General features: G+C 37.3%; 2 protein-coding genes across 7 annotated transcripts in view; both read left to right on the top strand.

The window, feature by feature from the left end:
• LOC126618843 (glutathione S-transferase L3-like) overlaps window positions 1-9,737 on the top strand; it is a 56,483-nt gene extending 46,746 nt beyond the window's left edge. Inside the window, exons 1-10 of one of the 3 annotated variants that reach the window (XM_050287041.1) lie at window positions 599-741; window positions 853-921; window positions 1,244-1,304; window positions 1,565-1,651; window positions 1,759-1,857; window positions 1,948-2,053; window positions 2,134-2,210; window positions 2,327-2,434; window positions 2,712-2,792; window positions 9,530-9,737. In XM_050287041.1, the coding sequence (XP_050142998.1) occupies window positions 731-741; window positions 853-921; window positions 1,244-1,304; window positions 1,565-1,651; window positions 1,759-1,857; window positions 1,948-2,053; window positions 2,134-2,210; window positions 2,327-2,434; window positions 2,712-2,792; window positions 9,530-9,541 (711 nt within the window). In that variant the 5' untranslated portion in view covers window positions 599-730 and the 3' untranslated portion in view covers window positions 9,542-9,737. Of the gene's footprint in view, window positions 1-598; window positions 742-852; window positions 922-1,243; window positions 1,305-1,564; window positions 1,652-1,758; window positions 1,858-1,947; window positions 2,054-2,133; window positions 2,211-2,326; window positions 2,435-2,711; window positions 2,793-2,897; window positions 3,094-9,529 lie in introns of those variants that run through there. The other 2 variants (XM_050287039.1, XM_050287040.1) reach the window with 2 other exon arrangements.
• The window catches only part of LOC126618841 (glutathione S-transferase L3-like), a 49,914-nt gene extending 40,177 nt beyond the window's left edge, over window positions 1-9,737 (top strand). The window contains exons 1-10 of one of the 4 annotated variants that reach the window (XM_050287037.1): window positions 652-741; window positions 7,489-7,557; window positions 7,881-7,941; window positions 8,198-8,284; window positions 8,392-8,490; window positions 8,582-8,687; window positions 8,766-8,842; window positions 8,959-9,066; window positions 9,344-9,424; window positions 9,530-9,737. In XM_050287037.1, the coding sequence (XP_050142994.1) occupies window positions 731-741; window positions 7,489-7,557; window positions 7,881-7,941; window positions 8,198-8,284; window positions 8,392-8,490; window positions 8,582-8,687; window positions 8,766-8,842; window positions 8,959-9,066; window positions 9,344-9,424; window positions 9,530-9,541 (711 nt within the window). In that variant the 5' untranslated portion in view covers window positions 652-730 and the 3' untranslated portion in view covers window positions 9,542-9,737. Of the gene's footprint in view, window positions 1-651; window positions 742-7,037; window positions 7,378-7,488; window positions 7,558-7,880; window positions 7,942-8,197; window positions 8,285-8,391; window positions 8,491-8,581; window positions 8,688-8,765; window positions 8,843-8,958; window positions 9,067-9,343; window positions 9,425-9,517 lie in introns of those variants that run through there. The other 3 variants (XM_050287034.1, XM_050287033.1, XM_050287036.1) reach the window with 3 other exon arrangements.
• Window positions 9,738-14,959: the final 5,222 nt, after the last annotated feature.

Genomic DNA, 14,959 nt, shown 5'->3' with positions numbered 1-14,959 from the left:
CTCTCTTTTTAAGTTAGAATTGAAGCCGAATTAAGCTTGAATTGTTGCATACTGCTGTCGACAGTAAATTTGTTTTTTAATGAGTTTATGACAATACAAAATAAGAAAGTGATAGGGAAATAGAGAATGAAATTATTCAAACTATGAAATTATGTGTGATGTGTGCAAAGAGAATCATGATTAAAATACAAAGGATACGTTTTTCTGATTGCGACGGTGATGATGTGTGCCGTGTTCAAAGAGAATCATGATTAGAAGAGTAATATTATTTGTTTATATTCTTTTCAAAAAAGAAATTTATCTCTAATTATATATATAGGGTTATTTAGGAATAATAGTGGGTGGGGAAATAACATTTTAATTTTTTAACTTTTTATAGTGGGTGTAAATATAACGTGGGTGGAAAAATAAGACAACGGGGTGGGTCTAGCAACTTTCTAAATTATATTCTTGGGCTAGTTTTATTGGGCTGATTTGATTTTAGGTTTTGTCCTAACTATTAAATAAACTTATCACTTGATTTTTGGTTAAGATTTAAAGTTTTAAAACTTTTTTCAATAGTTTTTCCAAAAAAAAAAAAACACAAAGCATTTCGTCACTGCTGGCGACTCCACCGCCACCTCACAGTCCCTATTAAACGGCCACCCAGTTTGTACACAGACACATTCTGCGCCAAATTCTGATTGCCAAAAAAAACAAAAAAACAAAAAATCTCTGCAGAGAACCAAAAATGGCGTACAAGTACGATTTCTCATTTTCGTGGTCTTTCTTTTTTCTGGGTCCATCTGAATTTCTGATTTTTTTTATTGTTGTAAAATTAATCCAAGATTGTTTTGTTTCTGGGTGTTGCAGGCATGAGGAACTTCCTCCACCGTTGGATTCCACTTCCTCCCCTCCTCCTCTCTTTGATGGCACTACAAGGTTTACCTCTTTCCTCCACTTTTTTGGTCTGAAATGGTTGATTACAAATCCCATTGCTCAACTGATACGTTCAACTACTCACGATATATACTGAAAAATGATTATTTCAGCATTTGAAATTTGTAATGTGATAATTTCATCCAATTTTCCCAAGATAAAACACATTTTTGTGGCTGTTTTCGCCTTCTGTCTCGTCCGAATTTCAATTTTGGCCACTTGTTTTTTATTTTTCTCATTTTGCTCACTGTTTTTGTTCACTAAGCTCCGTTTTGTTCAGTGATTACCATGTTTTGATGTGTATTGGTTGCTTTGTGTTTTGAAGGCTGTACGTAAATTACACATGTCCATTTGTACAGCGGGTTTGGATCACTAGGAACTATAAGGTCTGTTCTCTATTTTCACCATATTTTTCGTTTTTGGAGCTTCTGGCAAAGGCCCTGTTATAAAGATCTTCAATTTGTTGTTTGAGAAATTGGCTAAAATGATGAAATACAAATCCCTAATGTGGAAATGATTTTTTTCACTATATTTGATGGATACGTCGTCATTATTTAATTTAAATCATTTCATGAATTGGTAAATTGAGAATTAATCAGAACCCATGTCTTATTGTTTGTTTTTGTTGAAATTTTTTGAGTTGCAGGGTTTGCAAGACAAGATTAAGTTAGTGGGTATAGATCTTGAAAACAGGCCTGCTTGGTACAAGGAAAAAGTCTACCCCGGAAACAAGGTAAAATTTTGAGCAAAAATTAGTGTTCTCTTCTTCTTTGCTGCCATTGATTATCTGTGGAAAATGTGGTGAAGCTGGATAAATCTCTTGATTGATTATTTTTATAGGTACCATCTCTGGAGCACAATGGAAAAGTCATTGGAGAAAGTCTTGATCTGATCAAATACCTCGAAAGCAACTTTGAGGGGCCTTCACTTGTCCCCAGTGTAAGATATCTAGAATTTGATTGTGCCTCAAGTAACATGACTTTGTCTCTCAGAAATTTGACCAGAGTGATGCTGCGAAATTGTTTTTAGGATGACCCTGAGAGAAAAAAGTTTGGCGAAGAATTATTAACTTATGTTGATACCTTCGTGGGGTCCTTGTATCGCTCATTGAAAGGAGACACGGTAAAAGCAGCTGGTAAGACTTGGAAGATTCTCCCGTTAGTGACTGTTTTTGTTCATGAATTTACGCTGAACGAATTTGGTTAACTGCATCAGATGAGCAGTTTGATTACTTGGAAAATGCTCTTAAGAAATTTGACGATGGGCCATATCTTCTGGGTCAGTTCAGTTTGGTAAGTTGAATGTACAATGTATCTACATGCCAATTAATGTTTTTGTATTTCTAATAAAATGAGCTAGTAGTAACACATAAGTGCTTAAGTAATGGATACAAATTTGTGATATGCAGGTGGACATAGCCTATATCCCATTCGTTGAGAAGTTCCAAGTCTTCTTATCAGACGTGTTCAAGTATGACATCACAGCTGGGAGGCCTAAACTAGCAGCATTCTTGGAGGTACATTAACAAGTCATAGAATTGTATAATGAATGTCATGGATTCCATTGTCTGAGCTTTATCCCATGTACGGATGACTGTCTCTCATCTGTTTAAAAACAAACTTAAACGTTTCATGAGACTAAGCTAGCTGTTCAAGTGGTTTCCGAGCAAGAATTCTAAGCAAAAGCACTCCGTTAACCACTATCTTAAAATCGGATTCGATAGAGGACGTGCTCCTCTGTAATATCTCATAAAGATGGTGATTATTATGGTTGTTATATATATCCTTGTGCAGGAAATCAACAAGATTGAGGCATACAAGGTAACCAAAGCTGATCCAAAGGAGATTGTTGCAGCGTACAAGAAGAAATTCCTGGTACATTCTCTTTTGCTGACCTACAATTCGAAATTTGTGCTCAGTCGTTCTTTCTATATTCATTATGCTGGTTTGATAACCTCTGCGTAATACTTTTCGTTACAGGAGCAACAGTAAACCTGCGAAATATTCTGCTGCGGACGCCGTATAAATAAGTGGCTGAGCACATCAACAGATTGTTCGTCAGCCTAATTACGTATGCAGATTATGTAGTCTTGTTATAGATACGGACTTGTGTGTATTTGGATATTTGTCTTTGTTACATGAATAAAATTCGGGTCCTCGGATTCTGTTCGGTGTTCGGGTCCAGCCTCTCGTAATCTATCAACAATTTCTTCAGAAGAGGGAAGTTTCTTTGCAAAGCAAAGTACGATAATTACCAAACAATATAGTCCAAACCACATTGGCCAAATGTTTTTCTATATATATTTTATAAGTCGAAGTTCTCTATCTTTTCTTACACTACTCTTCAAATAAAACAAGGCAAAATGCTTCTAATATCATATCACGTCGTAATGAAAAATACATATACTAATCTGAGATAGAAGAGATCAACAAATTCCATGTTTCAACAAAAAAATGGGGGAAAACTAACCAAAAGCCCCAAAAAAAGTTTCCTTTTAATCATCAGGACAAAAGTTTTCAAAAATACCAATGCTACCCTTCAAATATCTATACAAAATTGGCCAAGTATTCAGTAAAGTTCACGTGGTATTCACCAAAGAATACATCCAAAGAAGAAAAAGGAGGATTGACACTTTCAGAAAACATTTGAATGCAAAAGTTAAGGTGGCCATTGCAGCAGCCAAGACAACATGAATTCACATGACCTTCATTAAAGCAAAGACAAGTCAGCCAGCTTTCAGAAATAATGCTGACAACTTTCGTGCTGTCACTATTCAAAAAGTTGTAAATAGATGAAAATTTATTTTGTTGTTTAGGAATTAGGTTTTGTATATAAGGGAGCTTTTCCTCTCATGCAGAATACACGAAATAACACACAACACGCCTCAACATCTCAACACCTCAACACCATACTCACATCATACTTCAACCTACAAACACTCAAGCATCCGAAACCTTCCTAGCATCCTTTGTAAACATTCTATACATCAATAAAAGTTCAAGTGTACAAATTCAAGCAATCTTCAATTCTTAAGTAAGCTTTCTTTTCTGTCTTTAGTGTGTTTGTTCAATTAGACTTCTAGTCCAAAATAGGGAAACACTATTTTCATTATATTATTAACCTGTTAACCCGACGATCATACTTTGTTCGAGCACTCTGTTATAGTTGAATGCTTGCCATACAAATAACTGGACATTAATCAGGGTACTTCTGAGTGAGTATTTATAGTATAGAGAGTATTAATATGATAGATTTTGATTCTGAAGATTCAAGTAGTTCAAATGGTGATTTAGAAGAGTATATATGTTCATTCATAGAAGAACAACATGAAGAAGAATATAAATACATTAATTTAGGTTGGCCAGAAAATGTCATAAGTGTAGCAAGTTAGTTGCAAATAAATACTATAATACATATTCAATATTATGTGAAAAGTGTTATAGTAATAGGTTATTAGAAGTTAATTCAGCAGAATCACAAGAAAGTACTGAAATATTAGGAAATACTGTTCATAGTATAGAAAGGCCAAAAAATAGTTATTTAATTACCATAAATTGTGAAATAGAATTAGCAAAATAACATAAGATACAAACAACAGCTATGATAGATACAGAGAATACAAAGAGTGTCATAAGAGAAGAATTAGCACCAGAAAAATATGGACAAAAATTAGCAAAACCAGTAAGAATAACATAGTTTGATGAGAGACCGGTTTACTTAACAGATTGCATTAATAATGAGTCTATTAAAGTAGAAAAACAACAATTTAATTTACCATTAACATTTGTTTCATCAGTAGGATCATACGCATTCATTTTAGGTTTAAATTGCTTGAAAAGCTTGCAAGGTTTTTTTTATTTATGAACCTTAACATAACATTTTTCAAAAGAGGTATTACAATAGCTGATCAAAGTAATACTGTAGAAGCATACAAAAGCATAAGTGTAGAAGAATTTAGTAGTCAAGATAGTTATTATTTGGAAAACTCAAAAGAAAATGATGAGCATAATAACATAGAAGAGTTTGAGGAAGAATTATTTGAACATGAATATCCGATTTTAGAAGAAAGAACCCATATAAAAATATTACAATTAGATAAATTAAAGAGTTTAGAATAATTATTACAATTACCAGAACAAACTAGGATTATAGGAGAAGACCCACATTTACATTGGAGTAAAAATAAAATAATAGCAAAATTAGATAAAAGAGCTTATTGACTTCATAGATAGTAAGCCTAAGCAAGTAGAACTCAGATCATTAGAAATAGTTGAGCAATTAAGATTAGAAGTTCAAAAAAATTCAATTATTGCAAAATGAGTTGAGTGAACAAGTAGATAAGTTGCATAATAAAATAGATAAATTATTAGTTTAATGACCGATTCTAGAACTAGCAGAAAATATATCCAAGCTTTGAAAGAAATTAGTAAGTTAGATAAAGAACCAGTAGGTTTAACAGATTTTTCAACACAAGTAGCTAGTAGTAATATTCCCATTAGGCAAACTAATTTAATTATTCAATTACTTTTAAGTTTGGCTAAAAAATTAGATCAAGTTGAAGAACAAATACCATAAATAAATCAAGTTTTACATAACACATCTCCATCACTTCCACCATTTTTGTTAGAAAAATTAGAAAATTTAACTTTAAGTACAAATAATCATATTAGAAGACCTAAGATAAATCATTTTGATAACAGAAAATGGAACTCTTTAAGAGAGAAAAGAAGTAGTTAGAGTTGAAGATATTTATCCAAATGAAGAAGAAGCACAAGAATTTATTAGAAGATGATTTGAGAAAACACAGAAAAATAAATATAATTTGTACCAATTAGGTTTATTTGAAAATAGAAGTAGGATTGTAAGTAGCATCAGTCAAGATGAAGTTAGATGTATTGATAAAGAAGTTATACTTAATTTACTTAGTAAGGAAGCAATTATGCATTTGAGAAAATCAATCAGGTACAATACAATTACAAGATTATATAGCTAAAAATGTCTTAGAATTTCCAGGTAAGTTAGAAGACAAAAAACAGTTACAAGCATTTTTAGGATTGTTGAATTATGCAAGAAATTTTATCCCTGATTTAGAAAGAAAAATAGCAGTATTACATAATAAAACTAGCAAAATAGGACAAAAATATTTTAATAGTGAAGATATTAAATTAGTTCAAAATATAAAAGAAGAAATTACTAAACTTAAGCCATTAACATTACCATTAGATGATAGTTCTAAAGTAGTCGAAACAGATGCTTCATCATTAGGATGAGCATGTATACTATACCAGAAAAAGAATAAGGAGTCACCAAAGTCTAACGAACAAGTTTGTAGATATTCATCAGGAAAATTTAGTGATGTACAACCAAGATTACCATTAATAGATTTAGAAATTTTAGAAATAATTAACTCACTTGAAGCATTCTCTTTATTTTTACATAATGAAGTATTTACGATTAGAACAGATTGTCAAAATATAGTTTCTCATTATAACATACCAGATTCGCATGACAAGCTCGATTAAATAGTCGGATGACCATTATAACAACTAGACATAAAACCTTGCACATGGAACTCGACATGTTTTAGCATGACGGCCACTCACAGTACAAGTATAAACTCTTAACGGCTGAACTCAGAGGTACCTTAGTTAATATCCATTTATTTGTATGGCAAGCATTCAACTATAACAGAATGCTCGAACAAAGTATGATTGTCACACCCGATCCCGACATACATCCATGATCGACACGTGACAGAAGATTGTAGGGGGATGCCAGGAAATACAAACTGGAATACTGAACTGAATATATATTTAAGAAAAGGTATATGGATTAGTAACCAAATGTAGTGATAGGATGATCACATTTAAGTGTTCTCTTCACTTTGTTCTAAATTTAAATTCTAAAGGAGCTACCTAACTTAGGTAGTTTTACCGGACATCCTTCACAAAAACACAAGATTTTATTATATTTTAATTGTATACAAATCGACTCCATGCCATTTTATTTAATGTGAGAGGTGTTGTAATTAGATAGTCCTATGCTCCACCCTAGTTTTTAGACTCTTCCAAACTTGTTGGTGGCCATACATTACCGACTCACTAGTGACCAGCAGAATGATTAGTTCACACTATTAAAATTCGGATAAATTCGTCATCCTTAATTCTCCTCTCTAATCATCCGACCAACACCAAAACCCAGATCAGGCGAGATACTCAAAATCCAACTGAGAAATCAAGTCCACGACACTTATCATGCACCACCATAAGTCGCGCATGATCAGCATATATCGTATCCTTTATATGTAGATATTATTTCGTCGCTGCTGCCGACTCCACCGCCACCTCACAGTCCTCTATAAAACGGCCACCCACTTTGTACGGACACATTCTGCGCCAAATTCTGATTGCCAAAAAAAACACAAAAAATCTCTGCAGAGAACCAAAAAATGGCGTACAAGTACGATTTCTCATTTTCGTGGTCTTTCTTTTTTCTGGGTCCATCTGAATTTCTGATTTTTTTTATTGTTGTAAAATTAATCCAAGATTGTTTTGTTTCTTGGTGTTGCAGGCATGAGGAACTTCCTCCACCGTTGGATTCCACTTCCTCCCCCCCCCCTCTCTTTGACGGCACTACAAGGTTTACCTCTTTCCTCCACTTTTTTGGTCTGAAATGGTTGGTTACAAATCCCATTGCTCAACTGATACGTTCAAATACTCACGATATATACTGAAAAATGATTATTTCAGCGTTTGAAATTTGTAATGTGATCATTTCAGCCAATTTTCCCAAGATAAAACACATTTTTGAGGCTGTTTTCGCCTTCTGTCTCGTCCGAATTTCAGTTTTGGCCACCTTGTTTTTTATTTATCTCATTTTGCTCACTGTTTTTGTTCACTGAGTTTCGTTTTGTTCAGTGATTACCATGTTTTGATGTGTATTGGTTGCTTTGTGTTTTGAAGGCTGTACGTAAATTACAGAAGTCCATTTGCACAGCGGGTTTGGATCACTAGGAACTACAAGGTTTGTTCTCTTTTTTCACCATATTTTTCGTTTTTGGAGCTTCTGGCAAAGGCCCTGAGATCATTCAATTTGTTGTTTGAGGAATTGGCTAATATGATGAAATACAAATCCCTATAGCGGAAATGATTATTTTTCATTATATTTGATGGATATGTCGTGGTTATTTGATTTAAATCATTTCATGAATTGGTAAATTGAGAATTAATCAGAACCCATGTCTTAGTGTTTGTTTTTGTCGAAATTTTTTGAGTTGCAGGGTTTGCAAGGCAAGATTAAGTTAGTGGGTATAGATCTTGAAAACAGGCCTGCTTGGTACAAGGAAAAAGTCTACCCCGGAAACAAGGTAAAATATTGAGCAAAAATTAGTGTTCTCTTCTTCTTTGCTGCCATTGATTATCTGTGGAAAATTTGGTGAAACTGGATAAATCTCTTGATTGATTATTTTTATAGGTGCCATCTCTGGAGCACAATGGAAAAGTCATTGGAGAAAGTCTTGATCTGATCAAATACCTCGAAAGCAACTTCGAAGGGCCTTCACTTGTCCCCAATGTAAGATATCCAGAATTTGATTGTGCCTCAAGTAACATGACTTTGTCTTCTCAGAAATTTGACCAGAGTGATGCTGCGAAATTGTTTTTAGGACGACCCTGGGAGAAAAAAGTTTGGCGAAGAATTATTAACTTATGTTGTTACCTTCGTGGGGTCCTTGTATCGCTCATTGAAAGGAGACACGGTAAAAGCAGCTGGTAAGACTTGGAAGATTCTCCCGTTAGTGACTTTTTGTTGATGAATATACGCTGAAGAAATTTGGTTAACTGCATCAGATGAGCAGTTTGATTACTTGGAAAATGCTCTTAAGAAATTTGACGATGGACCATATCTTCTGGGTCAGTTCAGTTTGGTAAGTTGAATGTACAATGTATCTACATGCCAATTAATGTTTTCGCATTTCTAATAAAATGAGCTAGTAGTAACACATAAGTGCTTAAGTAATGGATACAAATTTGTGATATCCAGGTGGACATAGCCTATATCCCGTTCGTTGAGCAGTTCCAAGTCTTCTTATCAGACGTGTTCAAGTATGACATCACAGCTGGGAGGCCTAAACTAGCAGCATTCTTGGAGGTACATTAACAAGTCATAGAATTGTATAATGAATGTCATGGATTCCATTGTCTGAGCTTTATCCCATGTACGGATGACTGTCTCTCATCTGTTTAAAAACAAACTTAAACGTTTCATGAGACTAAGCTAGCTGTTCAAGTGGTTTCCGAGCAAGAACTCTAAGCAAAAGCACTCCGTTAACCACTATCTTAAAATCGGATTCGATAGAGGACGTGCTGCTCTGTAATATATCTCATAAAGATGGTGATTATTATGGTTGTTATATGTCCTTGTGCAGGAAATCAACAAGATTGTGGCATACAAGGTAACCAAAGCTGATCCAAAGGAGATTGCTGCAGCGTACAAGAAGAAATTCCTGGTACATTCTCTTTTGCTGACCTAAAATACGAAATTTGTCCTCGGTCGTTCTTTCTATATTCATTATGCTGGTTTGCTAACCTCTGCGGAATAGTTTTCGTTACAGGAGCAACAGTAAACCTGCGAAATATTCTGCTGCGGTCGCCGTATAAATAAGTGGCTGAGCCCATGCACAGATTGTTCGTCAGCCTAATTATGTATGCACATTATGTAGTCTTGTTATAGATACGGACTTGTGTGTATTTGGATATGTATAAGTGTCTTTGTTACATGAATAAAATTCGGGTCATCGGATTCTGTTCGGTGTTCGGGTCCGGCCTCTCGCAATCTATCAACAGTTTCTTCAGAAGATGGAAGTTCTTTTGCAAAGCAAAGAACGACAATTACCAAACAATAGAGTCCAAACAACGTTGGCCAAATGTTTTTCTATATATATATTTTATAAGTCGAAGTTCACTATCTTGTTTTTACACTATCCAAATAAAGGCAAAATGCTTTTAAAATCATATCACGTCGTAATAAAAAATACATATACTAATCTGAGATGGAAGAGATCAACAAATTGCATGTTCCAACAAAAAAAAATTAGGATTTGGCTACAATATCACGTATTTGTTTAATACAATCATCATTTCGACGGTGCATTAAATACATATATTCATATGAAGTATGTCTGACTGTTACATGATAATTGTATTAGATACATGTAAGTATTTTAGTCAATCCCCTAAAGATATAGTGTGTATATTTATTTATTTATTTTATTATGTAAAAGAAAAAAAATAAATCAAAGGCCACGTGTTCCGAGTTCAAAGGTTAGTCCATGTGGTTGAGCAATTTTTTATTTTTTTTATGTGTAATCAAACATTAGTAAAAATGCAAGTCAATTATGGAAAAACACTTGAAGTGTTTCTAACAAGAAGCACGTGTGGAGTAAAAAATAATAAAGAAAATTAGAAGGCGACATGTGTACTTTTGGGTAAAAAAACAAAATTACCCTCGAGGCATACCGGGATTCACACGCACATACAATGGACAATAACGGCTCAATCAAGGAAGAGTCAAAGGTGATCAAAATGGTATTTATTCAAAACCTTCTCATCACTCCTTATCAAATCCCTTACTCAAAAGGTAACTCCCAATTTGCCACCATGGCAGCCACAGAGACCATCGTGGCAGTGGCGAGTGTGTTAGCTCTATGGAAGCAAGCCCATGGAGAGTAGGGAGCAGTTGCGCTAGTAGCCCAAGAGACGGCCCAAGCAGCCTACGTCGCAAGGCAGTCGAGCTAGGCTCGTCACGGTCGACCCAAGTCGCTACCCTAGCAGTGCAAGCCCAAGGCCCATCGCAGGCCCAATCCGAGCCAACAATCCTCTTGACCTAAGCCGTCGCCCCAGCAGCGTAGATCCAATCCGCTCCCATGGCCCATTTGGCGATCCTAGCCGGTTCAACCGTCCCGGCTTCAGATTTTTGGACTAGCGATTGAACCAGGGCCATTTTCACTCCAAGTTTCTGAGGATTTGACTTATTTCGACTCAAATTTTGCACCTAGAGTCCACTACATTTCTACCACTTATGGAGAAACCTACCATCCAAGCCCTTCCATCCCGCATGGCGAATAACACTTATCCCGACAAGTTATAGAGTCGACAAACGCCCTCGCGCAACAGACGACCTTGGTGAATCAACTTTTGCAGCATACCGAGGTGCAGCGTGCCCCAAATGAGGTGTCCCGAAGCAGGACAAGGGCAGACGATGAACCTCTCTAACATCGTCCCGGCAAACAGCCCCTCAACCAGCTACGAACCGAGCGTTTTAGCAGTGTACACTCCCACCTAGACCTCGGGATAGCGTATTGTAAGATCTCACATCGCCCATGGGTGAGGATCCTGTAAGCCTTATATGTATATTCTCATCTCTACCTAGCATGAGGCCTTTTGGGAGCTCACTGGCTTCGGGTTCCATCGGAACTTCGAAGATAAACGAGTAGCGTGCGAGAGCAATCCCATGATGGGTGACCCACTGGGAAGTTCTCGTGTGAGTTCTCATAAACAAAACCGTGAGGGCGTGGTCAGGGCCTAAAGGGGACAATATCGTGCTACTGTGGTGGAGCGGGCCCAGGATATGGTGGACCCTGGGCCAGGATGTGACACGTATATTATTGCTTTATCGCGCAGAAGAGCGTGCACTCCCAATCAAGCTTATAAACAAGGATACGTTCACGGTTGAGGCCACACTCTGATTATCAACATGGACAACCTTCTAGGCGAAATGTTCATTCACAACTAGGCTCGCAAGGAGCATTCTCCACCTTACATCGGAGTAGGTAGCACAACGAACGGAGAGAAGCAGTCACTCAATTAGGCTTAAGTTCAGCCAGCAACCTGTGAACAGCCTGCTCGCTTGCTAGGAACATGCCACCTGCACTGCAGCCGCGACATTGACGGGGTGAGCATAGGGAAAAGCGGCCTAGACCAACAGGTCACGACTGGAGGCAGCCGAAAGTTCCACTTCCTAGCAGAGGCAAATTCAAGAAGAAGTTAAGAGGCTCATGACCGAACGATTGTGCAATTTTCAGCACAACGAGGCTACTGACAATGCGCTTTGACAAAACATGACCAATATAAGTAAGTCACCATTCACAGATGAGATCAAGCAGACAGATCCACCTCGTAAGTTCACTATGCCTCACTTCACTCTATACAAGGAAGACGAAGATCCGGATCGACATCTCAAGCATTACTATAGTACCACGATCCTCTATAGGAACAACAACGCGCTTATGTGAAATTTTTTTTCCATAACTCTACAAGGTGAGGCACAAGATTGTTTCCACACCCTGCCGCCACCGTCGATCTAGAGTTTCAACGAATTTTCCTTAGTGTTCACTAAGGAGTATTTTTTCTAACCACTCAATCAAAATGACATTCAACCATCTCTTTAGCATCGTAAAAGACCTTTGGGAGACAAACCGCAACTATGTCAAGAGGTTCAAAGCGGAGAAAGCCAAGATTGTTGGCTGCAACGAAGACATATCAATAACAGCATTTAGAAATGGGTTTCTCATTGAACACCTTTTATTCAGATAATTAATCATGGGAGAAGAACTGACCTTGGAAACTTCATATGCTTTGATGAAGAAGCACATACTATGGGACAAGGCCAAGCATTCGAGCAAAAACGAGTAAAAAAAAAACGCATGGAATGTTCCCCAATTAGAGAAGACTCAACGCCCGAAACATTCACTAAGTTCACAGTTTCAATCAGCTAGATTCTCCGTAAGCTCATGAACGAACCTTGGTTCGAACTGCCACCACCTATGAAAGGCGATCTTACCAGGCAATATCATACAAAGTATTGTGCATTCCATCAAGGACCAGGCCACACTACCAACGATTGCTTGAAGTGGAAGCAGCACCTTGAGAAGCTGACAAATGAAGGTCGGTGCGACGAGTATCTTGACAGGTTAACGATACGGCCTACAGAAGCAGCGAAAGCCAACACTGAACCCTCCTCAAAGGCAATGCGAATTAATATCATCTTTGCCAGGTCTGAGCACTTTTAGGCTACGGGCAACTTTGAAAGAATGAAGCATTTGACTTTCATCAAGTAGCAACATGATGGAATGCTGGGGAAAATCTCCATCATCCCTTAACCCGTTCAGGCTTTTCCAAATAAGTTTGAAGTCTCAAACAGCTTAACGAACAAGACCTTGTAAGCTGAGGATTATCCAGTTTGTTATGCAGTTTCTACCTTTTAGCACAGTTGATCAATTTCTTTATTCTCAATGAAGATTCAAGAAGTTATACATAAGCCTGGCTCAGCTGTTGTCTACAATAACTGATCAAACCCCTATCTGGGTCTGCTCTTTAATGCGGAAGGATAAACTAATTGCTTTCCAATGTGAAAGGGTAAACTAATTCCCCGAAATCCATCTGGGTCTGCTCTCCAGTGCGAGAGGATAAACTTATTGCTCTCCAATGTGATAGGGTAAACTAATTCCCAGACACCCATATGAGTTTGTTTTCTAGTGCAAGAGGATAAACTAATTGCTCTCTAGTGCGAGAAGACCACACAGCTCAAAATATCGAATACTTGAAGACCAGCTAAGCAATAAATGGTCAGGGGGCAGCAGCCACTTTGCACTCAACAGTTCGCTCATCCGACACTTCATCTTCAGCAGCTCCGATCTTGGCAAATCTGTCCTTGATTGCTCCATCTACGGCAGTTGAGAAATCAAACTCAAGCAATTTCCTCATTCTTAGCAAGCAACCCAGACGTGGCAGCCCAAACTGTGGTCCATGCCAAACCGTGGTCCATGCCAAACCATTTCCTCGGCCTATGCCTAACTAGCCATTGGTTTTAGTCTAGTCGAGCAATATAAGTTGTGGCCCCTACCACACCATCTTCTCGACCCATGCCAAGCTAACTCCTGACCTAGTGCCGCACCACCTAGACGGTTGCCCCGTGGCAGCACCACCCAAGAAGAAGACAAAGAAATTTTTTTCTTACATTGGTGCGGCACGAAAAAGACAAAGAAATCAACGAAAGATGGTTATTTGCACCGACAAGCAAAGAAAAATGCTAGGGGAGGGGGAACAAATATCCTCTAGCTTTCTCTCTTTCTTGTAGGAATAAATAATTGCCCTTCGAAGTTGATTAATCCTTTACTTAAGGTAGGCTTAAATAGGCTTTGGTGGCGATTTATTTCCCTTTCCTAAAAGAATCCAATTCCAAGTCCAAATGGGAATTTGCATCAAAGTTGGAGATCTCTACACTTGCTGCCTTTTCCTGCGAGTAGCCCAGCAGGTGTGGGGGCATTTGTGGAGCAAAAAATAATCAAGAAAATTATGGAGGTGACACGTGTACTTTTGGGTTAAAAGGACAAAATTACCCACGAGGCATACCGAGATTCCTATGCGCATGTAACAAACAATAATGGCTCAGTCAAGGAAGAGTCAAAGGTGATCAAAATGGTATTTATTCAAAACCTTCTCATCACTCCTCATCAAATCCTCACTAAAAAGGTAACTCCCAATTTTCCTATTCAATTTGGGATTAATTGCCAAGTTAATTGCAAGATATCATTTCACATAATATCTTGCAATTACACTCACAATTTGACTATATGTGGCCGGCCCTTATTCTCCAAATAGGGCAGGCCACTCCCCTACAAATAGCCATGCTTTCCCACTAAAATGCTAGTTCATTTTCTCCCCAAAAATTCCTAAACATTTTCTCTCTCAAATTCTAACTTTGGTATCGAAGATTCTTCAGCCAAAACCCCCCTCCCCCATTCATCGTGGGCGCATGAGGCTTTTGGCCTTAATCTTAGGTTTCATTATTTTGAAGGTGCATTTTTGTCAAAGCAGAAGACGGCGGAAATTTGCATCCACAACATGTAACATGTGCTTTTAGCATAAAGCACTTCAAGTGCTTTAAAACCAAAAATATTTTCTCTAAAAGCGCTTTCAGTTATATAAAAGGACTTACCAAACGAACCCTAAATCGAGTTTCCTAATTAAAATAGGTTTAACAC

This window comes from Malus sylvestris, chromosome 4, assembly GCF_916048215.2.
Source record: "Malus sylvestris chromosome 4, drMalSylv7.2, whole genome shotgun sequence".
Lineage (NCBI taxonomy): Eukaryota > Viridiplantae > Streptophyta > Magnoliopsida > Rosales > Rosaceae > Malus > Malus sylvestris.
This window is presented reverse-complemented; position numbering and strand designations above follow the sequence as displayed.